Source organism: Corticium candelabrum, unplaced genomic scaffold (genome assembly GCF_963422355.1).
Source record: "Corticium candelabrum unplaced genomic scaffold, ooCorCand1.1 SCAFFOLD_89, whole genome shotgun sequence".
Classification (NCBI taxonomy): domain Eukaryota; kingdom Metazoa; phylum Porifera; class Homoscleromorpha; order Homosclerophorida; family Plakinidae; genus Corticium; species Corticium candelabrum.
Genome location: NW_026912675.1, coordinates 1 through 12,500, shown reverse-complemented (window position 1 = coordinate 12,500; position 12,500 = coordinate 1). Strand labels below are relative to the sequence as shown.

The following is a 12,500-nucleotide window of genomic DNA, read 5'->3' as shown; positions in this document are numbered from 1 at the left end:
CAACCTGTCTGTCCACCTGTCTGTCTAGTTGTCTGTCCTGATTTCTGTCCAGCTGTCTGTCCAGTTGTCTGTCTATAGCTGTTTATCCAGTTGTTTATGCAGTTGTGTGTCTGTCAGTGCAACCATGCAAATGATAAACTCATTAATAGATTCCATAAACACTACTATTCACTTGCTCTACTATTAGGAAATTGATGGCATGCTTAATGTGGACAAGAGGCAGTCGTATTACGATGAAGATGATGACGATGACATAGCCGATGAACTCAAGAAAGATTTTGTTGATGAACAGACGGGCGAGCAGCCAATATTTAGGAGGTAATGAGAAGTAAAGGTTTTGTGGTCAAATCACATTGTTGGTGTGTTGATGGTGATAACTGCTTGTGTGTTGATTATTGTGGGAGAAGGTCATCAAAAACGTTGTCTGCACAACGAATTGTGAGAAGACAATCGTATGAGATTCGAGGACCAATTATTACGAATACGACGCTTATGATTCTTAGATATTTTGGTGAGGGTTTGTACTTTGAGCAACTGCGGTGCTGTCCAATAGTCTAGTGTATTGTGAGATGCATCCCCCCAATACAATAATCTAATGTATTGTGAGATGCATCCCTCTAATACAATAGTCTAGTGTATTGTGAGATGCATCCCTCTAATACAATAGTCTAGTCTATTGTGAGATGCATCCCTCCAATACAGTAGTCTAATGTATTGTGAGATACATCCCTCCAATACAATGTCTAGTGTATTGTGAGATGCATCCCTCCAATACAATAGTCTAGTGTATTGTGAGATGTATCCCTCCAATATAATAGTCTAGTGTATTGTGAGATGCATCCCTCCAATACAACTGGTCATGCTATTAATTTTTTCCTTGTTTGTAACAGGTAAATACATGCAAATGATGAATGTATTGAAGCCTATAGCATTTGACGTTCTTACTTACATGTCACAGCTGTTTGACTTCTATCTCTTCACAGTAAGTCAGTGATAACTATTGACTGACAATCCTTGTCACACAGTCAACCATTTTGTCTCTAGGTTTACTCATTCTTTGCAGTAGACAGAGTAAAGTCAATGAAAGTTTTATTGCTGGAGTAGATGTTGCTACATTTATTGTCTTTTGTAGAATGATGGAAATCATTTTGGTCTCAGTCCTCATATTACTAATACGCTTGATAGAATATCCGATAGTTTGTTTATTTCACAGGGTGTGGTGACTACTCCTTCGGATGATGTGAAAGTAAGAAGATATGTGTTCACTGTTGTTTGTTTATGTTTACCTTTGTTTGTTTATGCTTATATTTGTTTGTTTATGTTTACCTTTGTTTTTATGTTTATGTTTGGTTGTTATGTTTACCTTTGTTTGTTTATGTGTACCTTTGTTTGTTTATGTTTTTGTATGCCTGTGTTATTTGTCTGCTGTTTGTGTATGTATGTCATTTGTACATCAGTGTGTTTGTCTTTTGTTGTTGGTTTTGTTTGTTTGTGTATGTATGTCATTGGTATGTCAGTGTGTTGGTCTTTTGTTAGTTTTTGATTGTATGTGTTTGTCATTTGTATGTCAGTGTGTTTGTCTTTTGTTGTTTATTTGTACATGTGTTTGTCATTTGTATGTTGGTGTGTTTGTCCTTTGTAATTGACTTTTGTTAGTCTGTTTATTTGTTTATCTCTATTTGTTTATTATTCTGTTTGTTTATTTGTTTGTCTATCTATCTGTTTGTATGCATTTGTTGATATCAATCTCATTCTATTAGTGCTTTCATACGTCTCCGTCTGAATATTTTCTCATCTTATTTCCAATCTGCTGCAGGTTGTTCAACCATGCGTATCACCACTTATTGATCTCTCCAATGCCAACACCTTGTTTGGCCTCTCAGAAAGAGAAGTTGCCGTCGAGTCTCTGTAATCTATTGACACACTCTCTGCTCTCGTTGTTGCTACTGACTGTTTCCTTCTTCAGTGTTTTTCTTGCACAGCAATTTGAGTTTCTCCAGCCTCATTTGGAGTCTCTAATTCCGTCTGCAAAGAGAGCGTTTCTTGCACAGTTTTCTTCACAAGTAAGTTGTTGTGTTGATGTGTAGTGTAGTCGTGCTGTATTGATTGTACTTTATGTGCAGACCGTTAGCAGAGCGTTTGAGTTGAGGCAACCTGTTTACAGAGGAGTTGCAGATAGAGCTATCAATATAGATAAGGTGAGTGTTGTTATATTGTGATGTAATCTGTGTGGTGATAGTATGGTACGTTTGTGTGTATGTATGTGTGTCTGTCCATCCGTGTGTTATTGATGTCTGGCAGATAGATGTGTCATAATGGACAGGCCAATATGAGTGTGTGTTCACACTCACACACACACACACACACACACACACACACACACGCACACGAACACACACACACACACACACACACCACACAAACATCACACACACACACACACACCACACACACACACACACACACACACACACACACACACACACACACAGGTAGCTCTGAAGCGACGGTGTAAACAGCTTCATTTACTAGTTTAGTGTGTAATATAAATTTTATTTTGTATTTTGTATGTTAGATATTGCACATGATGAGTCAGGTAAAGTGGGACATCAAGGAGATCATGTCGCAACACAGTCCATACGTGGATGTTACTGTGCAGGTTGGTTGCTTGTAGATCAAGACAGTTGACTCGTATAGTGATTTGATTATTTGAAGGAAATGACGTTATTCAAAGAAAGGCTACAAGCGGCTGAAAGGTGTGTGTGTGTGTGTGTGTGTGTGTGTGTGTGTGTGTGTGTGTGTGTGTGTGTGTGTGTGTGTGTGTGTCATTGAACTTTGTTTAGGCGTGTCCCGATTCCTCAAACAGCCACCGACATGATGTGGAGACACTGTATACGACTAGTCAATCGAATGTTTGTTGAAGGGTATCACACACACACACACACACACACACACACACACACACACACACACACACACACACACACACACACACACACACACACACACACACACACACACACACACACACACACACGCACGCACGCACACACACATGCACACCACACGCGCACACACAACCACACGCACACACGCACACACACACACACACACACACACTCACATTGTGCTACATTTGCATGCTCAAACAAAACGATTTTGCACTTTCTAGATTTTCATCTGCCAAGAAATGTAGCAATGAAGGTAGAGCATTGATGCAACTCGATTTTCAACAGTTTCTTGTAAAGCTCGAGACTCTTACTAATATTCGGTGAGTTTTCTTGTCACACTACTCTGTATCTGACATCTTGCGGTTGCAAACTTAGTGCTAGACTAGTTACATTCCTTAATTTGATGTGCGCATGCGTAACAATGTGCGTATGCATAGTAATGTGCGCATGCGTAGGAATGTGCGCATGCGTAAAAATATGCACAAGGATGTGGCTGCTGTAGAAGCGTCAAGTACATACATACGTACTACAAGTACATACCTATCTGTGACTCTGCATGTGTTAACAGCATGTGTTCTAGCATTTGTTCTCTGTCTTGCTTGTGTCTTTTTCTGTTTCCTTGTCGCTTGGTTTAGTGTTTGTTACACGTGTAGTATAGGCAGGACATTAATAACTGCGCATGCGCAAAGTATTACGTGATCAGTACTTTTATTTTGGTTGTTTGGTTCAATTTTCATGTTAAAAGATCTGCGTATCAGAAACTTAGTTGGTGTGGCCTTATGTTGTGTGTTTATCAGACCGATTCCTGACAAGCAGCATGTTGAGACGTACGTGAAGGCGTATTACATTGGTGAGAATGACTTGGAGCAATGGTTAAGAAATCACAAGGTAGACACTCCAATGTCCTTGTATGTTTACCTGTTTGTTTGTTTCCTTGTTGTCTGTCTGTCTATCTGTCTGCCTGTCTGTCTATCTGTCTGCCTGTCTGTCTATCTGTCTGCCTGTCTGTCTATCTGTCTGCCTGTCTGTCTATCTGTCTGCCTGTCTGTCTATCTGTCTGCTTGTCTGTCTATCTGTATGCTGTCCCGGATGTTGACTATGGCGCTCCTGTCGTTTTGAATGCGCCCGCTGACGGATTTGTGTTGGCTTCTATTCAGTTTAGCAGCATTTATCTTGCCTTCTAATGCTGTAATGGCCAGCATACGTTGCCCTATTGCTGGTTGCAACTGGGAGAACACGTTCAAACGGGTTCTTGCACACATTAGGAGTTTCCACAGGCCTGACGATTGTCCAGAAGCTTTCATTCAAGAACATGGGTTATCTAAATGTCCTAAGTGTTCTCAGTGGTTCCTCAAGATCCATCAACACACATCCAGATGTTGTTCGTCTTCCATATGCGTTGACCACACCCAAACTTCATCACAAGAACCTGCTAAGGCGTCTACACATCCTGATAAGTCTTCTGCTGGTGTTGAATTGGAGGCAAACTTCCAATCTGACAGGGAGGCTGAGGCATGGAGGCTGATTGACTCTCTGACCACGGAAGCCATATTGGATTGGATGCCACCACGAACTGTGCAGAATGTAACACCTGGTCTTCGAGGTTTGTTTCATGACTGCTGTCTTGTTCCTTTGAGGAAGATTGAAGATGACCCTACCAGTGATAGAGGATGGAAACTCCTTCTTCTGCTTCCTAGAATGCTTCTCCAACCACATGCTAGAGGTGGCAAAGTAGGTACAAGAGAAGTCAAGGCCATCTACAATCGCTTTTTGCAGTTTCACTGGCATGAACTGATTCATCTACGTGGAGGATCGAATAGATCTCGCTCTACCTCAGGCCCAGATCAGAGAAAGAAGGCTGCTATGCGTCTGATTCAGTGTGGTGAGATGTCTCGAGCTTCACAAATTTTGACTAGTCAGGGTCTTGCTCCTACTACTGATGACACTGTAAGCAAGCTCTCAAGCAAACATCCTAAGCGAAGGACATCTCAGTTGTCTCACGATGATTTTCACGAGCAAGAGAAATCAGAGCATCCTTTTTCTTTAAAGAAGGAAGCTTATTTTGAGGCCATAAGGAAGGCACCCAGAGGAAGTGGAGCAGGGCCTTCTGGTTGGCGATATGAACATCTTCGTGGGCTCCTGGAGAATGATTTGACTTGTAACTTGTTCTATGGAGTGTGCTCGCTCATTGCAGATGGTAAAGTTCCGGATTCAGTTCTGCCACTTCTGACAGCATCTCGACTCATTGCCTTACCAAAAGCAAATTCTGATGTAAGACCCATTGCCATCGGTGAAGCTATCAGGAGAATTACAGCTAAGGCTCTGTGTATTCAGCTGAATGAATCTTTCTGCTCCTACTTTTCCCCCATACAACATGGCATTGCTACACGTGGTGGGGCAGAGTTATTGATACACCACATTTCGTTTCTCATGGAGAGCAATCCCGACTGTTCAGTTCTCTCTACGGATGTAAAAAACGCCTTTAACTCGGTATCAAGGGATAGCATACTCAAAGAATCAAAGAAGAACTTTCCTGAAATCTATGCCCATGTGAGACAAATGTATGATAGACCAAGTACTTTGATATATGTCAACGGTCAGGGGACGGTGAAATTGCAGTCAGAAGAAGGTGTCCATCAGGGTGACCCCCTTGGACCAGTTTTGTTCTCGGCAGCATTACACCCCATTGTAACAGTTATTCAGAATAACCACCCGGGCATTACGCTTTTGGCATATCTGGATGATGTCTATGTTCTGGGACCACCAAAAGATGCTTTAGCAGTCCTTTTGGATTTGAAGGCATCCCTTTCTGAGATCGGTCTAGAAATCAAAGATGAAAAATGCAAATTGTATTTTCCCACTGCTCCTGATAATTTCAGCGCTGGTGTCCCAGTTAGCAAAGATGGAATCGACGTGTTGGGGTCACCTGTAGGCAATCATGATTATGTTCAGTCTAGGTGCCTGGCTGTGGCTAACATGGGCAGCTCGTTGTGTTCAAAGCTACTTGAACTTGACGACCCTCAGTGTGGCCTCCTTTTGCTCAGACATTGTCATGTCCCCAGGCTGAATTTTTTGGCTAGGACTGTGCCACCTGACAGGTTACTGCATGCAGCTGTTTGTCATGACCACCTTACAAGGGCTACTTTCACTGACATGGTTGGTTTGAACGAATTGGATGACACCGGATGGAGCCAGGCCACTCTGAAGGTCGGGTTCGGCGGATTTGGCTTATCATCAACTCAGAAGATGGCTCACCTAGCATTTCTGGCGTCATGGGCACACTCTTTGAAAGAACTGCCATTGAGATTTCCACCTCTGAAAGATCGTTTAGAACGGTTTATTGAAGGTAGCAATACAGGACAACTTATTCGTACATTGGTGGCAAAACTACCACCCAAGTCGGGTGCAGATGATGACGAGCAGTTTCACACCTTAGAGCAGATGACAGAATACCCTAGAAAATTGCAACATCGCCTGACGGTAGACGCTTCTCATAAACGATCAGAAGAAGTTATCAAAAGCATGAACTCAGAGAGACATGTTGCAAGGATCAGGTCCTTACACGGAAAAGGAGCTGGAGCATGGCTAGAGGTAATACCAACTTCAGACAAGAACGCACTGAAGCCGAATGAATTTCGTGTAGCGTCTTGTATGAGGTTGGGTGCTGGTTTGCCTTTCAGCCGGCTGCTTAAGACGTGTGACTGTGGAACTGAGCTGGATCGCGAGGGCTACCACCTTTTGACATGTAAATATGGAGGTGGACCTGTGTGGACGCATAACTCCATAGTGTCTGCATGGAGTGATTGCCTAAGCGATTTACTCATTCCCCATCAAATAGAACCGAGACAGCGATTTGTAGACAACGAAAACCGGCCTGACATCACGCTTTACGACACTGACACTGGGATCACAAAAGAATGTGATGTTTCGATAGCTCACCCTTGGAGCAAAGACATTATTAAAGGTGCAGCCAGAGAAGGTGGCCATGCAGCAGCTAAACGAGAGGCAGCAAAGTCAAAAAAATACTCAGAGGAATCGCTTGCGGATGGATCGAAGCCTATAGTTGTCCCACTCGTCTTTGAACACTTCGGCAGATGGGGCTTAAAGGCTGACGAGCTGATGAATGAACTGGGGAAGAAGGCGAGAGGCTTTGATGGAAGAAGAATTGCGGTAGAGTTTAAAACCTTCTGGAGGAAAAGACTGTCTATTACTCTTCAAAAATGCAACAGCAGAGTGATTTTGCGGAAGCTGTCAAGGCTTTCTGTGCGCTCATTAGGAGATGACAGTGTTTTGGGAGTAGATAGAGACATTCAGTGTTTTACTCATTAGCAATAGTCTCGGACTACAAGTAGAACATTTCATTTTAACAATAACTGTTTGTAGTAGTGAAGATTGTTGACAATAAACTTGATTCTGTCTGCCTGTCTGTCTATCTGTCTGCCTGTCTGTCTATCTGTCTGTCTCTGTTTTTGTTGTTTGTCTGTGTGTTTGTTGTCTGTCAGTCAGTTTGTTTGTGTGTTTGTTGTTTGTCTGTCTGTTTGTTTGTCTGTCTGTCTGTCAGTCTGTTTGTTGTCTGTTTATCTGTCTATCGGTCAGTTTGTCTGCGTGTTTGTTGTCTGTCTGTCTGTGTCTGTCTGTTTGTCTGTCTGTTTACACATTAACTGTTGTTCAAACGTTTTGTTTGGCAGGAATATTCAACTAAACAGCTGCAGAGTCTAGTTACTAGTGGCATTGGTGCTCATCTTAGTAAGAAGAGCAAACAACGACTTCTATCTGTTGTTGATGAAATTGAAAAGTTGAAGCGATAGCAGTGACGGTCATCACGAGAATAGACAGTGAAGTTATTTTGTGATTTTGCAAAATGCATTGTGCACAGGTATGCATATTGTTAGGGTGTTGTGATAAATGATAAGTTTGTAGTGATGCTCTCAATAAAGTCTAAGTCTATTATTGGTTGTGGTGTAGATCGTTATGTGTACATGTATGTATATCCGATTAGTAGTGAGTATGACAAACAGCTAGGTTGGTAGACAAACATATTGACAGACAGGTACACAAACATATTGACAGACAGATAGACAAACACATTGACCGACAGGTAGACAAACACATTGACAGACAGGTAGACAGACATATTGACAGACAGGTAGACAAACACATTGACAGACAGGTAGACAAACACATTGACAGACAGGTAGACAAACACATTGACAGACAGGTAGACAAACACATTGACAGACAGGTAGACAAACACATTGACAGACATGTAGACAAACATGTTGACAGACAGGTAGACAAACACATTGACAAACAGGTAGACAAACATATTGACAGACATGTAGACAAACATGTTGACAGACAGGTAGACAAACACATTGACAGACATGTAGACAAACATATTGACAGACAGGTAGACAAACACATTGACAGACAGGTAGACAAACACATTGACAGACAGGTAGACAAACACATTGACAGACATGTAGACAAACAAACATATTGACAGACATGTAGACAAAGATATTGACAGACATGTAGACAAACATGTTGACAGACAGGTAGACAAACACATTGACAAACAGGTAGACAAACATATTGACAGACATGTAGACAAACACATTGACAGACAGGTAGACAAACATATTGACAGACAGGTAGACAAACATGTTGACAGACAGGTAGACAAACATGTTGACAGACACATTGACAAACAGGTAGACAAACACATTGACAAACAGGTAGACAAACACATTGACAAACAGGTAGACAAACATATTGACAGACAGGTAGACAAACACATTGACAGACAGGTAGACAAACATGTTGACAGACAGGTAGACAAACACATTGACAAACAGGTAGACAAACATATTGACAAACAGGTAGACAAACATATTGACAGACAGGTAGACAAACATGTTGACAGACAGGTAGACAAACACATTGACAAACAGGTAGACAAACATATGACAAACAGGTAGACAAACATATTGACGGACAGGTAGACAAACATGTTGACAGACAGGTAGACAAACACATTGACAAACAGGTAGACAGACATATTGACAGACAGGTAGACAAACATGTTGACAGACAGGTAGACAAACACATTGACAAACAGGTAGACAAACATATGACAAACAGGTAGACAAACATATTGACGGACAGGTAGACAAACATGTTGACAGACAGGTAGACAAACACATTGACAAACAGGTAGACAAACACATTGACAAACAGGTAGACAAACATATTGACAGACAGGTAGACAAACACATTGACAGACAGGTAGACAAAATATTAACAGATGGAGACATACTCACTGTGGATGCAATGTTTCTTTCCTGTAGTTGCAATTCTTTGTCTCGCAATATATCAAAATGTCATGATTATTACGTACTTTCCAATTTAATTAACAAAATTTCTGGCACAAAACTTATACTAAAATGCAGCAAGTCTACAGGGCTTAAACTCGTGCACAAATCTACTAAAAAGTAGCAGCAAAGTAAGCAAATTATATTTATATCTAAAATTGTGTGTGTGTGTGTGTGTGTGTGTGTGTGTGTGTGTGTGTGTGTGTGTGTGTCCATCCGTCTGTGGGTGTGTCCATCTGTGTGGGTGTGTCTGTGTCCAACTGTCAATGTGTCTATTATATATATACATATAGAGTTTGCCTCTGTCTACATGGTTTTCTCTCTTCTTCGTCCATCAACTTATCTCCATTATATCTCCGCACACGGTCTCGTTCTCAACTGATTTTCTGACTTATTCTGAGGAGTCTTGGCAGTATTGCCGTATCAGATGATGTTCTTACGTCTCAGCTCTTTTAGTTCTTTCTCTATGATGCCACGAGTGCCCACATCATGTCTAGCACACACGGCAAGTATTTTATCAACCGTTGGTTGCTCCTCTTGTTTCATCCATTCTTGAAGTGCGTATTTCACGTGAACACTGCTGGACACATTGGACACCCCTAACTCATTGTGTAACTGAGCAATCGTGAGTTGTAGAAGAGCACAACCGATCTCTACCCATTTATGGCTGGCGTGTAGTTTCAGAATGTCAATTGCTTCCCTAGTGACGTTCATAGCTAGCCACTCATCTTCAGGTATACCTGTAATCATGAGTTAATATCAATCAAAAATTATGTCACGTGACTGTATTTACGTACCTTTATGCAGTTCACTTAGTCTTGTTTTCACGATGCCCCACACAGCCACATCCCGTCTTTCACAACATTTTTTGATATCAACCAGCTTGTGTGTTCCGTCCTTGTCCATCCAGGATTCTAGAATGTCATCCAGTTTGTCGGATGATCGACGAGTGGCTCTTGTTAGTTCTGATGCAACATCTGCGGCTTTCTTGCGACCCAATAGTGCACGGCAGAAAGCCTCTTGACGGCTAGCACAATGCCTTGAGACAACACAAATGACGTCGTCATTCACAGCGCATTGTGACCAGGAGGTCGCAAGTGGTTGAGATGTTGTGGAATAGAAATGACAGTCTGTAGACAAAATATCAAACAAATAGTTAATGAAGTAGACAGACAGACAGACAGACAGACAGACAGATGGAGAGACATACAGACAGAAAAATACACAAGCAAAACAGAAAAACTTGCAGCTTGATCTAACAAACACAGTGGATTAGAGAAATGAATAAAGCATCTACCACAAGAAGATGAAAAGTCAGTTAACACACTTGTTGGACGTATGCATGGTTGACAAAGCACAAGAGGATGGTCATGAGGCTGAGTTTCGGAAATAGGATATGAAATCTGATCTGCTGTGTGAGGTATTGCATCTAAAACAAAGAAGGCACATGTAATGAAGTTTTCGTATATAATGTATTGTGAGATGCATCCCTCCAATACAATAGTCTAGTGTATTGTGAGATGCATCCCTCCAATACAATAGTCTAGTGTATTATGAGATGCATCCCTCCAATACAATAGTCTAGTGTATTGTGAGATGCATCCCTCCAATACAATAGTCTAGTGTATTGTGAGATGCATCCCTCCAATACAATAGTCTAGTGTATTGTGAGATGCATCCCTCCAATACAATAGTCTAGTGTATTGTGAGATGCATCCCTTCAATACGTAGTAGTTAACGCATGGTAGGGAGACAATATCCAGTTTATTGACCAAGGTCTTGAGGGGCTTCCTGAGATAATTAGCCGAGGCTAATTATTGAGGAGAAAGCCCCGAAAAGACCGAGGTCAATAAACTGGATATCATCGACCCTACCATGCATTACCCTATTTGTTGCATGTTTAACATCCTACTGTAATTAGAGTTCATAGATTATTCAAGTTGAATTAGAGTGGTTGTGTATTGCAATGACAGCTAGAGTTTTATGTCAAACAACCACATTTTGACAGCTGTGAAGTGTTGTTGACGTGCACGTCAGCCCCATAAGGCCACGTGCTCAAAAGTATTAGTACAGTACAGTATCCACGTGTTTTACCAGCTTGATGTCGGATCAGAAAGAAGACCGTAATAGTGACCAGGACGACGACTTTCAGCCGCCAACAAAGATGAGACGCATTGGTTCCAAAAAGGTTACCACTAGTACTAGCCAGCTTGACAGCAGATTTGCTGAAAAGTCAAGTATCGACAAAGTACAGGAGTACAGCAAGGGTACGGTTTGCAAGAACAGACTGCCTGCAACAGTTGGACGATGCGAACATTTGAAGCATGGAGAAGCAATCGAAACAAGGATGCTCCACAAGAAGAGCAGGTACCCACAGACATTCTCTCAACGAAGGATTCACAACTTTTGCAAGAGTGGCTAATATGCTTCCTACTGGAGGCGAGGAAGACCAACGGTGACAAGTATCCTCCAAAAACTCTCGTACAATTGGTGTGTGGGCTACAACGTGTACTTCGAGCTCAGCACAGAAGCGATTCGTTTAATTTTCTTCGACAAGGCAGACCATTGTTTTGAAGGTTTGAGCAATGCTCTTGATAAAGTCTGTCGAGAATTACGTCAAGAAGGACTAGGAACGATCCGCAAGGGTTCCAGTGTATTCACTGCTGAAGAAGAAGACAGTCTATGGAAGAAGGGAGTAATTGGCTTAGACACACCTGTAAAACTACTGAGGGCAGTTTTCTTTTATAATGGGATAAACTTTGCTCTTCGAGGTGGTGCGGAGCACAGAAGCCTCAAATGGAGTCAGGTGACTAGATGCTGCCAAACCACAGACGGATTGTCAAAAGTCTGTTACATTTATGTTGAGCACGGATCCAAGAATCATAGTGGTGGACTACGGATTTACGGCATCTAAACAAAAAAGTCACAAGGTAAATTATAGTCAAGCTCCAACGTGTTTCTGTAAGGTAATAGCATTTTGTGGTTTGTGGTTTATCAGATACGCTAATGAAGAAGCTGGTGACCATTGCCACCTAAAAATTTTGGATCTCTATCTTAGTAAGTTGCCAGCAGGATTTTCTCGAGAAGCCTTCTATTATAAACCTTTGTCGTCTACTCCTTCATTTGGTCCTTGGTATTCAAAGCAAGTAATCGGTCATAACACTTTGGCTACAAT

At 41.7% G+C, this 12,500-nt stretch overlaps 4 protein-coding genes across 6 annotated transcripts in view; 3 read left to right on the top strand and 1 right to left on the bottom strand.

Annotated features, from left to right (window-relative positions):
- Positions 1–7,905, top strand: part of LOC134197889 (syndetin-like) — an 8,988-nt gene extending 1,083 nt beyond the window's left edge. Inside the window, exons 3-16 of the mRNA XM_062667240.1 lie at positions 188–318; positions 408–511; positions 891–982; positions 1,045–1,071; positions 1,133–1,246; positions 1,817–1,908; positions 1,967–2,063; positions 2,124–2,198; positions 2,576–2,659; positions 2,716–2,756; positions 2,844–2,924; positions 3,173–3,271; positions 3,749–3,839; positions 7,640–7,905. Of these exons, the coding sequence (XP_062523224.1) occupies positions 188–318; positions 408–511; positions 891–982; positions 1,045–1,071; positions 1,133–1,246; positions 1,817–1,908; positions 1,967–2,063; positions 2,124–2,198; positions 2,576–2,659; positions 2,716–2,756; positions 2,844–2,924; positions 3,173–3,271; positions 3,749–3,839; positions 7,640–7,759 (1,248 nt within the window). The 3' untranslated portion in view covers positions 7,760–7,905. The remainder of the gene's footprint in view (positions 1–187; positions 319–407; positions 512–890; positions 983–1,044; positions 1,072–1,132; positions 1,247–1,816; positions 1,909–1,966; positions 2,064–2,123; positions 2,199–2,575; positions 2,660–2,715; positions 2,757–2,843; positions 2,925–3,172; positions 3,272–3,748; positions 3,840–7,639) is intronic.
- Positions 4,048–7,363, top strand: LOC134197893 (uncharacterized). The gene has a single exon (XM_062667246.1). It carries the CDS (start codon positions 4,071–4,073, stop codon positions 7,278–7,280), a length of 3,210 nt encoding a protein of 1,069 aa, XP_062523230.1. The 5' UTR covers positions 4,048–4,070; the 3' UTR covers positions 7,281–7,363.
- Positions 7,906–8,845: 940 nt separating the features above from the next.
- On the bottom strand, positions 8,846–10,892 carry LOC134197891 (uncharacterized). 3 transcript variants are annotated; one of them, XM_062667241.1, is made up of 3 exons: positions 10,653–10,892; positions 10,123–10,580; positions 8,846–10,065 (listed from the first exon to the last, which is right to left on the bottom strand). In XM_062667241.1, the coding sequence occupies exons 1-3, from the start codon at positions 10,667–10,669 to the stop codon at positions 9,749–9,751; spliced, it is 792 nt and encodes a 263-aa protein (XP_062523225.1). In that variant the 5' UTR covers positions 10,670–10,892; the 3' UTR covers positions 8,846–9,748. The 3 variants fall into 3 exon arrangements, with proteins under 3 accessions (XP_062523225.1, XP_062523227.1, XP_062523226.1); XM_062667243.1 differs by having other exon boundaries at positions 10,123–10,455; XM_062667242.1 differs by having other exon boundaries at positions 10,123–10,892.
- A 534-nt stretch (positions 10,893–11,426) lies between these two features.
- On the top strand, positions 11,427–12,471 carry LOC134197892 (zinc finger MYM-type protein 2-like; the record flags this gene model as incomplete). Its single annotated transcript, XM_062667245.1, has 5 exons — positions 11,427–11,592; positions 11,649–11,787; positions 11,849–12,131; positions 12,212–12,255; positions 12,324–12,471. Coding segments are annotated over exons 1-5 (780 nt in total), but the record flags the coding sequence as incomplete, so codon positions are not given.
- Between the last annotated feature and the right edge of the window lie 29 nt (positions 12,472–12,500).